The 13,033-nt window shown below is 41.7% G+C and overlaps 1 protein-coding gene across 6 annotated transcripts in view; it reads left to right on the top strand.

Annotated features, from left to right (window-relative positions):
• Positions 1-13,033, top strand: part of ADAM12 (ADAM metallopeptidase domain 12) — a 189,768-nt gene that overhangs the window by 146,177 nt on the left and 30,558 nt on the right. For all 6 annotated transcript variants that reach the window (XM_083439608.1, XM_083439605.1, XM_083439604.1 and 3 more), the window contains 2 exons: positions 3,324-3,413; positions 4,014-4,209. In XM_083439608.1, coding sequence (XP_083295734.1) covers positions 3,324-3,413; positions 4,014-4,209 — 286 coding nt within the window. The remainder of the gene's footprint in view (positions 1-3,323; positions 3,414-4,013; positions 4,210-13,033) is intronic.

The following is a 13,033-nucleotide window of genomic DNA, read 5'->3' as shown; positions in this document are numbered from 1 at the left end:
CGGATCCCGTTCCCAACCAGAGGTACCACTGTATACATATAAGGTTAGGTAAGGCTTGTAAAGGCCGGCCTACTCAGAAAGAAGTTCCATGGAGTTCAATAGGGTTTACTCTCAGGTTCAGTAAATAGGATCGCTGCCTAAATGCACAAACCTAATCAGGCATAAGTCCCACTCAGTTAATGGGGGTTTTACTTCCTAGTAAATGGGATTAACATTGCCACCAGTCAATCTCCAGTGGTGATTTTGCAGGGCAGGCAGGCCTGGGTCCCTAACAAGGGCCAGTTTCACTAACCCCTACCCCAAATTCTTTTGAAATGAAATAATATTCAAACACTCTAGAAGACACAATAAGGTGAATCGGGGTTAATCTGAAAGATTAACCACGATTCACCTTATTGATTCCAGGTATGTGAGAAAGAAACCTGTTGACTGTTGGTGAACTTTAAGTGTTAAAATCACATTTCTTCAAGAACAATGAGAGCTTTTGCATTCATATCTTCCTTGTAAGGTCCATAGAAAGATTCTGCAGTTGCTTCTGAAGGTCTTTTTTTGCCAGGTTGCCTGATACATTTTAGTTAGAGCTATGCTCATTGAATAGCATCTTTTGAGGGTGAGATAAGCTAATTTTCCTGCATCTACGTAAATAAGAGATGAGGCAAATTCTACCATCGCCGCCAGAATCCAGCCAGAACCGCAGTTTACAATGGAAGTAGAAGCACTTTCTGACTGAATCAAATATATAGCTTTCCAGTGGAAGTATAGGGAGCCCATCCCTGCAAAGCAGAGCAAGTGTGCCTTACCTACCCCTCCATCTCACATGCAGATTCTCTTTTTGCATCTCCCTCATGTACTTGCTTTCACTTGGAAAAAAATAAATCACATATGCCCTCTGCCTTGAGCCCAGCCAAGGGACTGTGGCAGATTTATTTATGTAGTACATTTCTATCCCACTAGGTAGTGTCCCATCCAGGCACAAACCTGCTCCACTTCAGCAAAGTTCTTTACTATGTGCCTGCAGGTTATGTTCTGGGATATCGATTCCCATCGGCCTGACAGTTGAGATGTAGCCATGGCGGCAGCGGTGGAGTTTTTAAATGGGTATTTTTAATACTACTTGTAAAACCCTTGGAGATTTTATTACAGTCAAGAAGTATATATATTTTGTTAAATTAAATAAAAATAAAATACCTCAGAGTTTCGGTGGAGCAGAATGGCTTTTGTTCTACTTTCTGCCAAATCTCACTAGATTGAAATTTGAATTTAATGTGAATCGATTACCATTCTCTGTGACCTTGAAATGTAAGTTTTCCATTTATCAAGGCTAAACTGACCCATTCTATTTGACCAAGGACTACAAATAAGGACTTAGTAAGACAAAATCCAAGAAAATGAAATTATGCCCCTCCCAAAAAAGGGTTACATATAGAAAGGGGGGAAAGCTACCAGCAAACCTCGTTTTGTTATGTTTCACTTTATTGCACTTAGCAGATATTGCTCCTTATGAGAATGTGGGTGCAGCTGCAGGCAGCCCCACCGCTTACAGGGGAAGGAAGCCCATCACTCCCACCCCTCTTTTGGCCATGGGAGTGAAGCTGGCCAGGGCTGGAGCTGGGTTTCCCCGCTCCCACCTCTGCAGCCAGGGGGGCTTGGCTTAATAGAACACACTGTAGTGTAAACATAACTTTTATATGCACTGGTAAACCAAAAGAATTGTGTGACTCACTTTATTGCAATATTCGCTTTATCGCGGTGGTCTGGAACCGAACCCACAATATCTCCAAGGTATGCCTGTATTTGGCTCAGAAGTTCCATGCGGGAATGGATCTATGCTTTGTATATGAAACTCAAAGCAGCTTGGCAATGTATAAGTAAAATTTATAAATAATGATAAAGATTAAGGCTGGGGATAACTAAATAGGCAGCACTTCTAAGGGACGAGTGAAGGTTACAGTGAATAACAAACTCAAGTGTGTGATACTCTGGTGAGAAAGGCTAATCTGCTTTCAAGTTGCATTAACAGAAGCATCATTTCCTAGACTCATGAAACAATAGTACTCCTCTGCTCAGCTCAGTTAAGAGATTAGATCTCATTTAAGTACTGTGCCACTTCTGATCAGCACAAGATAAATTGGAAACAATTCAGAGGAGAATAGTAATGCTAATAAAGTTCTAGAAGAAAATCACAGAAATGCCTAGTTCTCACTAAGAAAGCTAGGTGTCAGGGGGAAATGTTCTAGTATTCTCCATGAAACCTAGTTTTCTGAATTTTTTTATGTGGAAGAAAATTCAGCAGTTGTTCCCCTGCCTGCCACAGTCTAGACATATGCTTAGAACTAGGCCAAACAGAATCTGAATGTGGTGTATTTAGTTCAGAGAAAAGAAAAAGGGCAGAGAACAATTGTGTGATGGTTGGTGAACACTGAACAAAGAAATGAAGCTTTAAAATGAGATACCCTAGGTTAAACAGCAAGCAAGTCATCCTAAACTTCTAAAAGCAGCTATAGGTGAGATCATGGGGCTAGAGAAAGGTGACAGAAACTTTGCCTCAGCTCACACTTTTAGAGCCCAGTGTGGCCACTCATGGAAGCACATGTGGTTCCTGGCAGGCATGAAAGCCAATGGGAATTGTGCTGAGGTAGGAACCTAGGAAGCTGCCTTTTGGTCCATCTCTAGGACAATATTGTCTACCCTGACTGGGCTTCCAGGGTTTCAGGCAGGAGTCTTTCCCAACCCTTCCTGAAGATGTTGAAAATTGAACCTGGATTTTCTGCACAAGTTAAGGGTTGGACTGGATGACTCTGCAACTTTGTGCTTCCTTGGTTACAAGGATGTATTACAATATTGAATGCTTTTCCAGAATGAGGAGACAGAATACAGTGGTATCCCTAGTTACGAACTTAATTCGTTCCAGTGGTCCGTTCTTAATCTGAACTGTTCTTAACTAGAGGCATGCTTTCGCTAATGGGGCCTCTTGCTGCTGCTGCTGCTGCTGCTGCTGCTGCACCGCCGGCACACGATTTCCGTTCTCATCCTGGAGCAAAGTTCTCAACTCGAGATAACTATTCCAGGTTAGCTGAGTTTGCAACCTGAAGCGTTTGTAACCTGAGGCGTTTGTAACTCGAGGGACCGCTGTACTATCTATATTTCAAAACATTTCAGGAGATGGGAAAAGAAAGAATTGGAGTTGTATATAGTTCAGCGCACAAGCAGTGTGTTCTTTAGCCTAAATGCAGAGAATCAGATGGTCATATGGATTCCAGTCGATTTCTATGTACATATTCCTGCCTATTGTAATTCTTAGGTTTTATTGGCTTCTTTTTTAGGAATGTACAAATGAATGCTGTAATGCTACTACTTGCACTTTAAAACCAGGAGCAGTATGTGCCCATGGGCTTTGCTGTGAAGACTGCAAGGTGAATTTTCCTGCTTCCTAATTCGTGTGGGGTGGGCAGGCCTCCATAACAATCTTCATGCCGTATGAAACGTGCATTGCTATGTGAGCTATTATGCATTGTCAGTGGGATATACTTGGTACTTAAGAGGTTCATTGGCCTATAGCTGCACCACTGAAAACGCATCCATTGCGGCTGCTGCTTTAAAAAATAATAATCAATGCAGCACTTCTTCTCCCAAAAGACAATGTGTGTATTTTTTTTTATTTTATGCATAAATTGACAGTATTAAAAAGCAGCCTTTAAAGTTTATGTCCACTTAAATAATTCCACCACTGCAGAGTCAGCTGAAGTTTTAACTTGTGTGCTTCTGTGTGTGCAGAGTGTCGGAGCCTTGTGCTTGCATTTTAGTAAGGAATGAAGGAGGCCCTTTAGAAGTGTGCCGTAAACCGCTGTGCAGTATATCAAAGAGATGCATATAAATGCTGTGGTGCCTTTATGCTGTGCTTAATGGCCACTTGGTGCAGAGTCTGGGAGGGGAAGCATTAGTCCATAGCATAAATTTCACTGTGCAGTAACTTTTATTGATTGGAATTACAGCCAAATCTTTTCCTCCTGCAGCTGAAGCCAGCAGGGGTCTTATGCAGGCACTCCAGTAATTCCTGTGACCTTCCTGAATTCTGCACTGGAGGCAGCCCTCTCTGCCCAGCCAATGTTTACTTACATGACGGGCACCCCTGCTACAGGGTAGATGGGTATTGCTATAATGGCATGTGCCAGACACATGAGCAGCAATGCATCACACTCTGGGGACTAGGTGAGTTCGAATTCCTGTTCACTGTTTCTTTCTCTAGGTATTTATCCACAGAAACAAATTGCTTGTGATATTTGGAGGAGGAAGAGACTTTGATTCTGGGTCTGTAAATTCTGCATTTCCCATCTTTGACACTTCATTTCTGTGGCATAGATGTTGCATGCCCAATCCCAATAGATCAGGATATGGGAAACCTCAGGCCTGGGGGCTGAATGTGGCCTTCTAGCCCCATTTGTCTGGCCCTTGGATTTCTCCCAAGGCCACACACCTCCCGGACCTGCTCCATACCCTACTTGAGTGCTTTATGCTTGTGGAAATTTCTCACTGAACTTAATAATGCCCTTTGGTTGCCTGAATGAAGGATGGAAGTATCTGTGTAGCTTTGCGTAGTTGGAATATGATCTACTGTACAAAAGCAAGAGTCACATTTGTTTCTCCACACACTTTCGCCTTTGGCCATACCCACCAAGCTCATATGGGCCCCAGAATGGTCCCCACAAGGGAATGAGGCTCTTGGGGTGAAAAGCTTTCCCAGCCTCTACAGTAGAGGGTCATTTTCCCTCTTGCATCCCTACAGTTGAAGGTGAGCTGAAAGAATGGAGAGAAGATATGTGATATCTGTCTATTAACCTCTTCATATAATTGGGTGGTCTAATGGTTTGTAGAAACTAATCATTTCCCCAGTTCAGCTCCTCACTAGCCTCGGGTTCTCCAGAGTATCAGTTGCACATCATTAGCACCAGTCCCACAAATTATTTTGGGATTGTGCTGCTGGAGAAATGCTGGGATTGTAGCCATGCTCCCCAGGTTTGAATTCTACATGTGCTTAAATACAGCATAAGGTTTTATGGTCTTCTTCCAAAGGTACGATCATTAGCTTTCTTTGAAGCTATGTCTGCTGGGCACATTTGAATCCTTTTAGAAATAGAGCTTGCCTTGCCCTGCCTCAGTTTACTTAACTGTAAAACGCAAATACTTGCCTACCTCTCAGAAGTAATTACTGTAATGTTTACTTTAGCACTTAGAGATTTCTGGGATAAAAGCCACTATGCAAGGGCATAGCATTAACTACGCAAACATAACTCATCGCTGTTGCCGGATTAAGAAAAAATTGTGCCACCGATTATATTTCCATCAGTATTGCAAATTGACTTGGACAGTCATCTGGTTTCAGCTGACATTGCATCATAGTCAAGGATGGAGGGGCATTGTATTAGAAAACTGTATATCCACTTACTCAGTACTTAATTTGCTATTGAGATTTCTCCCTGTGCACCCTATTCCTAACATTTCATTCTTATTTATTAATTAATTTATTATTTATTTTGCTTGTTTATTATGCATTTTAATTATGGATGTCTGACTGTTTCAATGAACTTGTTTTAGTGTGTATTTTAATTATGGGTGAGCTATATTTTTATAAATTGGTTTTACTAGTTGTTTTGCAGTTGGCTTTTACATGTTTGTGAACCCCTTTGGTCTGTCTTCTCAAAATTAAAGGCGCCCTAAGAAATTCCCTTAATAGTTAGTTAGTTAGTTAGTTAGTTAGTTAGTTAAAAGATTGTTAGGCTGCCGTTCAGGAGGCACTGCCTTCCTATGGTGATTCGCTTAGTATGCTGTGTTATTTCCCCCCCACATCTAATACTTGTGCCGGCTCCTAATATTTGAGTACATGTTACAGTTCCAACACCATCTTTGTAGCCCATGTTGGATCTCTCTTCAAAGGGAGTTCTTGGGGAGTGTAGCACCATCATGTGTGCTTTAGACTACATATGAATGGATAATAATAACCCCTCATTTGAAAATATGATCCCATCATGTGTCTGATTAATTAAGGCAATTGATAAAAAGCACTTCTGGACACAGCTGCTACCTAGACGTCAAGTATCTTTTCACTGGGCCCAGCACAGAAGACCAAGAGTTTAGCCAGAGGTTTTCAACCTTTTTGAGTCCATGGCTCCCTTGACCAATTACATTCTTTCTGTGGCACCCCTATGGGGTGCCCAGTTATGTCACCTCTTGCCTGCAGAGTTGCCAGCCTCTCATCCTTTTTTGAAACCCTCCGTTGGGAAGTGTTCCCTCAGCCTCCTCTCCCCCGTCCTTAGGAGTCCTCTGGGGAGCCACTGCTGCCGCCCCTGGTCTCTGAGCTACTGCCCCAAAGAGAAGTGCCTCCTCACACTGCCCCACAGGGACCTGGAAAGAGGATGCCTCCAGCCTTTGTGGCACAATAGAGATTGGCCAAAAGTGAAGCCAGCACCTTACCTTGGGAGGCAGAAGCGGCAGCAGCGGGTGCTGCCGGGCCTGGATGACAGAAAGACTCCCCTTCAGCACTGGGCACTCAGCTCCCAGGCAGGCCTGCACACAGCAAACAGAAGAAATGCCAGTGCAGAGCCTGCCTCCCTGCCCAGCCCCCCACTTGTCCGTTCACTGGCTGGGCTCCCTCACCCACTTGCCTTGCCAAGGCCACCTCAGCTCTTGGGAACCAACAACCCCTGGCACTATTTGCCTGTGGAGCTTGTAGCCAGGGCTGCTGCAATAGCAGCTGTGCAAGCCTTTGGAAGGCAGAGATGTGAGAGGGCATCAGAGGTAGGAGCGGGGAAAGGACAGAGGTTAGTGTTGCCCATGGCACCCCTGACCATCATGCATAGCACCTCAGGGTGCCTCAGCACACTGGTTGAAAACCACTGTCTTATGCCATCTTGTCATTGTGAATTGACTTAGATACCAGAAAATTGCAATCTTAGTTAACTACCCAAGATTTTGAAGGTACATGACCCCGACCCCTCCACACCAAAGTACGAGCAGGAGCAAAAAGTGGGTTACAAAGGTTAGACCAAGGTGTCAGCAAACTTTTTCAGCAGGCGGCCAGTCCACTGTCCCTCAGACCTTGTGGGGGGCTGGACTATATATATATATATATATATATATATATATATATATATATATTTAAATGAACCAATTCCTATGCCACACAAATAAACCAGAGATGCATATTAAATAAAAGCGCATAATCTACTCATGTTAAAACATGCTGATTCCTGGACCGTCTGTGGGCCAGATTTGGAAGGCGGTTGGGCTGGATCCGGCCCCCGGGCCTTAGTTTGCCTACCCATGGGTTAGACCATCAAGGTCTCCCAGGGGAAAAAATGCTACAAAAATATGTATCCCAACAAGACATCATACAGGGAATACTGATCTACCTGTTCTAAAGAATTGTGTATTACTGAAATGTTGTTTAGAAAACTTGTTTTCAAGATAAGGCTATGTTCTGTCTTATACAGGAGAATTCGGTCCTGTTTAAATATTGCAGTGTGTGCTTTCTTTTAATTAAAAATGAAACTTTTAAATACTTCATTTTTGTAAAGTCACATTGCTAAAGATGTCACCCTATTGATAGTGATATGATTGAAAGTTATGTAGAGAGTAATGCATTTGGATATTATCTGCAGCTTTTATTGGCATTTCAAGAAGCACTTAGATATGCAAATAAATCTTTTGGCAGAGAAAAGTTATTGATTTTCTGAGAGAAAGGAAACATTAACCTTTAAGAAACAGGGACTTTCTAGGCTGCCAAACAATTTCACCTTTCTTTGAAGTGCTTTGTGTGTGAATGGGTGTGCACATACTTTAAAAAGAGAGTATCAGTTGTGATTATGAAGAAATGCCAGTGATAGTCACATTGATATAAATGATAGTGTTAACTGTCAGATAATGGATGTTTCAAGAGGGTGATGCTTGGGAAATGTTCTTTGGCCCTGTGGAACTTCCAACATGGGGCAACTTTCCACACGGTCATTGTTCTTCTACAGGTTCTGCCTGAGAAAGCAGGGAATGTATATAAGAGCAGTAGGTTATTGGCATCCTTCCCGATCACTTTCTGTTTCCTAACAAACAATTAAAAATAAATACTTCAATCAAATTGATTTCATTCTGTTTTCTCCCCCCCCCCTCCACTGCCCCCATTGCATTACTTTAATTCTTAGTATGCAAACAGTTAGGAGAGCTTAATAAAGGGTCATTCTACTTTCCCTCTCCTTCAGTTCAGTTGTCGGGCTGCAAATTTCATCCAGTTCTGCAGAAGATTAAAAAAAAACAGAGACTTTCCTTTTTGGGGGGGGGGAGATTTCCTTCATGAAGACCCCTGGATGAGTTTGCCTATAATTTTACAGGGTTAATCCGCTCTGGAAGGGCTTCTTTGTAAATTTCATCCTAGAGGCTACTAAGCTAATGGTTTAGATCATAGAAGCAAGTGAGGCTGTGTGAGAACTGTCTTTTTCTTCTGTAACTAAACAAATTTGTACTTCTGGAACAGAGGGGACATATCCAAGTTGGTGCCATCTCCAGTATGTTTTTAACCTGGCATGATTTGAAACAGGTGATTTAATTCTTGTAGAGAGGAAAAAGGAAAAGCTTTAGGCTAAAAAGGTTGACAGGACCTTAATTACTAGGGCGCCAAACTCTGATTGTCAATAGCAAAGTAAGATAAACTCTGCTCACCCAGCCCAACGAGTATAATATCGACTGCAAATCTTTCACAAATCATTTTGTCTTTGCCTCTTCAAGTAACAAAATAAAGAGAGACAAGGCTTTCTACTTCAGTTTATCTCCTGGAATTATGATAAATGGGTTCCCTCAAGAAACACAACATCATGGTTTGCTTCCTTAAGTGCCTTTAGAAGCTTTTGCTGTTTGTTTTTCTTTTAACTCCCCTAGTTCTATCTGTTCTCTTTACTCTTACATGCCTATAACAATAACAACAACATTAGCACATGATTCTAAAAGTCTAATCAGAGGGGCTGCAGCAAAACTTGAAATAAACTATTGTTTTTCAACAATAACAATAACTTATTATTTGTACTCTGCCCATCTGACTGGGTTGCCCCAGCCACTTTGAGCAGCTTCCAACAGAACAGAACACAGAGAAACATCCCACATTAAAAACTTCCCAATACAGGTGTTTACAATTCAGATGTTTTAATACAATTCAGATGTTTTAATAGCTTTTCCCAGTCGTTATCACCAAGCCAGTAAAGGCTTTCTCTATGTGCATGTGAGGTTTCTGTCAAAAGGATGGTTGCAGGCCCCCAAATCCTACCTTCCATCCTGCTAACACGCACACCACTTTTAGACTGCAAATTCAAGAGGGTCAGGATGGCTATACCAAAAGGGGATAGTTTTTTGACATCATGGTCATTTAAACTGGAACAAGTTTATAAAGTGCCGGGGGGGGGGGCAGGCAGGAGAACTGCATAGCTTTGCACAGTTTCTGTCATGCACATCAATAGACTTGTTGGCTCTTGGTCAACATATTTTGAATGGAATGAAAAAGAAGTCCTTTCACAGCTTTGGTAAAAGTTATCAAGAAAGCAGGACAGTACTATGCACACAGTTGATTTACTTCTGCATTCCTCCACCCAGGGACAGTTTTAATACAGTTATTGAATATGTTGATAAAAGCAATTCGCTGAAAACAAAGCTCTTGGCATTTTTAAGACAAGTTCTGGAACCATACGCATCCTTAGAATTTGATTTCCATCCTATTTATGGAATTGCTTACTACTTCTAGATGTCATAACAGCTACAAGCGTAATGAATGGCACTGAAAAAAGATTATGCATTCATGCAGGACAGGTCTACAGACAGGTCTTAGCTGCGGCAGTGGTGAGCAAATGCTCAATCAGTTACAATCGCATGGCAAAGGTTTCTGACTCTCTGTTGTTTAATAATAGCAACTACAAAATGATTCTTTTAAAAAAAAGATGAACCCCTGATCTGTGTAACAGAAGTAGATTCTGGGCATCCTAGCATGTGGTTCATAGGGGTGAAGTAGATAATAGACCATCAGCATCATTTCCCCCCCCCCCCCCATCTACAGTAGCTCAGGTGGGTGGGCTTTAGGGTTCTAGTAAAAGGCCACCCAGTCTAACCACTGAGGCACAGCACTCCACCACACGAATTCCCCCAGGGTGTTCTCTCCAAATACCCAAAAGTCATTCTAGAGTGATCTGTGCACTCATTTGAAGTAATAAATCAGGGTGGTACCTGTGCTTTATAGGGGGTGTACCTAGAGGTGTCTGCAAATCTACCTCAAATATTGGTTTGTGTTGCTGCTTTTATTTGTTAATGTTACAATCTCAAAATTTCAATAAATAGATCCATTTTTTAAATGCCTTATGCTAGCGGTAAACAATAAGGAAGACTTTGTTCCCTGTGACATCTGTCGACACCTGTCTGTGCCCTGTTGGAAACAGAATACTGGACTAAGTGGACCTTTTTGCCTGATGCAAAAGGGCAGATCTCAAGTTAGCCACTGCATGAATGTATTCAGTGAGAGAGAGAGCCATTTGTAAAATTTCTCCATTCACTGTTAAATTCCTTTATGTCATGGAGGTGAAAGAATGCTCTGGTTAAAGTGTGATTTTTAAGCCCGAAAGTGAAAAATCAGTCGGAAATATACTCACAGCCTTTCAGTTTAATTTTTCTCCTTGGCCTAGCTCATCAGAAGAATCCTACATGTGCACATTCTACTCCAATGCATTTGCCTTTCATTGAGCAATCAGGAAAGGCACTTCAAGCATTCCAAAAATATTAAAATTAACTTTATACCCTTTCCTGCACATTTTATTCAGCATATCAATAAAGTTACAATTATTGCTTGTGATTTAGGAACAAGAAAGACAGACACAGAGGGTGGGGTTGTTCTTTAATTGATCCAGATGCGATAAACTTCCTGATCTTTAAGGACAGCCAGTCTCAGAGAGAGATTTAGTGATATTCACGGCCTTTTGATATCTTAGAGATTTCAAGCTTTAGTGTGACCCCTTAAATCTGCTTTGGGAGTTTCCCTAACTCTCTAGAGCAAATTTACAGAAGCTGCACAGGGAAATGAGGGGGGGGGGGGATAAGTTCCATTGCAGAGTTAAAACGTATTGCACTAGTGGAACTTTGTGCTTGGATACTGCCACCCATTGTGTCTTTCCAGACCATCAGTTTGTTCCTAATTTGATACATGGAAGCCAACTTTTCTCTCAATGGCTTTCTTCTAATTCATTGATATCACATTCAGCCAGCACTCAGACAGAACGTAATCTGCAGTTGCCCCTTTTGGTTTCAACCACGACAGTGCCTTGAAAGCTGCACCGAAACTTTTAACGCATAGCTTCCTCAGGTTACATATTGAGAAAAAGCATTTTCGGCTCCCTTGCATGTCCTGTCTTTTCAGGCTGAGCACTGCTTATATTCTGTGCTGGAATACACAGTGTGCAATCTTTTTTTGTAAAAAAAGGGTAAAGAGCACAGCCATAAAAGCTACACTTTGCTATAAAAGTGCAAAAAGCTAAGGCTACAGCAAAGCTACCCCTATTGGACTTGTAGGACTAGCTTGTAAAAACTAAAAAGCACTCTTCAAACTGATCTTGATAAGAAATATCCATTTATATGTCATTTATTCCTGACTATGCCATATATCCTGGTTTGCAACGAGAAGTTTATAGACAGAGATGTAGCTCTCCACCAGCTGCCTGTGCTAAAAGCCCATTAGTCCAGGCAAACATATGGAGTGAATGGTCCAAGAGTAAGAATGCTAGACTCCAAACAAGGGACGTAGGTCTTTAAGGTATTCCACTCCTCAAGGAAGGGGCAGAGCCTAGGAAGAATAATCAAGCCTGGTTCCAAGAAAGGCTTCAATTCTGGCTTATACTTTATTGGAACATTTGTCATATAGCTCTTTCCATGGTGCTGCAACAACTACCTTAACTTTGTGCTCTGTGTGCTGCTCTTGTTAAGGACAGACTTTCCATAGCATTCATATGCATGGCTTGTATTCAACATAGCACGAAGGCTAAGGTTCCATCAGTGCAAATATAGTCCTTGTGCAATGGAACTTTTTCCCACTCTGTGGATGGGGTGGGGGGCACATGGGGGAGGGAGAGGAAGAATTCCCATGGCATGAGTAGGAATCCTTGCAATAGCTTCTGTTAGTGCGACGGCTTAGCTAAATATGGCCCTGTTGAGTCCCAATTCACAGCAAAGTGGTAAAGAGCAAGAGTGTATGTTTGCTTCCTCACTTTTCAGTAATGCATGAAATGGCATTTGAGTTATGAGCTTGAGAGATCAGTAGACCATTTAAATCTAGGTGGATTGCACTTTAACTTTTTTTAAATTGCACTTTACCTTTTTTTAAATATAACATTAAGCTAATCTTCAGTTGAAGATATTCTAGTAGTCAGGCTACTGACTATGAAATGAAGGTAGCTAATTGCAATTTTAATATTAGGTTCTATAATTAGTTTAAATCACATTTGGTTTCTCCACCCATTCCAGGTATAATACATAATTTAAATGTACTCTTTTAGGAGTAACCCACCTACAGAATTTATTTATTACATTTATTTCCTGCCTTTCCCCACCAAGGAAGTCAGTGCATTATACATGATTCTCTCATCTGCACATTTGATCCTCGCAACAACCCTGTGAGGTAGGTTAGGCTGGGAGATAGACTGTGGCCCAAGTTCTCCTAGTGAATTTCAAGACCAAGAGGGGAATTTGAACCTGGGCATCCCCAGTCCTGTCCAATGTCACTCTATTAATTATGGTTATGGGGGCCCAGTCTTAATAACTCCCCAAGCAATTACATGCTTCATTACAACTTAAACACTGAGTGTTTCTTTATGTGTGTTTTGTTTGAGAGGTGGCTTATTTTAAGGCTATCCTAATATACATGGAGTCCAACCAGTCCTAAACCTGTTCACTCAGAAATCTCATTGAGCTCAATGCTGCTTACTCAATAGATTGCACACTTAAGATTGCAACCTAAATGCAACCCTAT

This window comes from Podarcis tiliguerta, assembly GCF_965153285.1.
Source record: "Podarcis tiliguerta genome assembly, chromosome: 5".
NCBI classification, from domain to species: Eukaryota; Metazoa; Chordata; class Lepidosauria; order Squamata; family Lacertidae; genus Podarcis; species Podarcis tiliguerta.
Note: the sequence above shows the minus strand (reverse complement) of the source record. Positions and strands in the feature narration are given on the sequence as shown.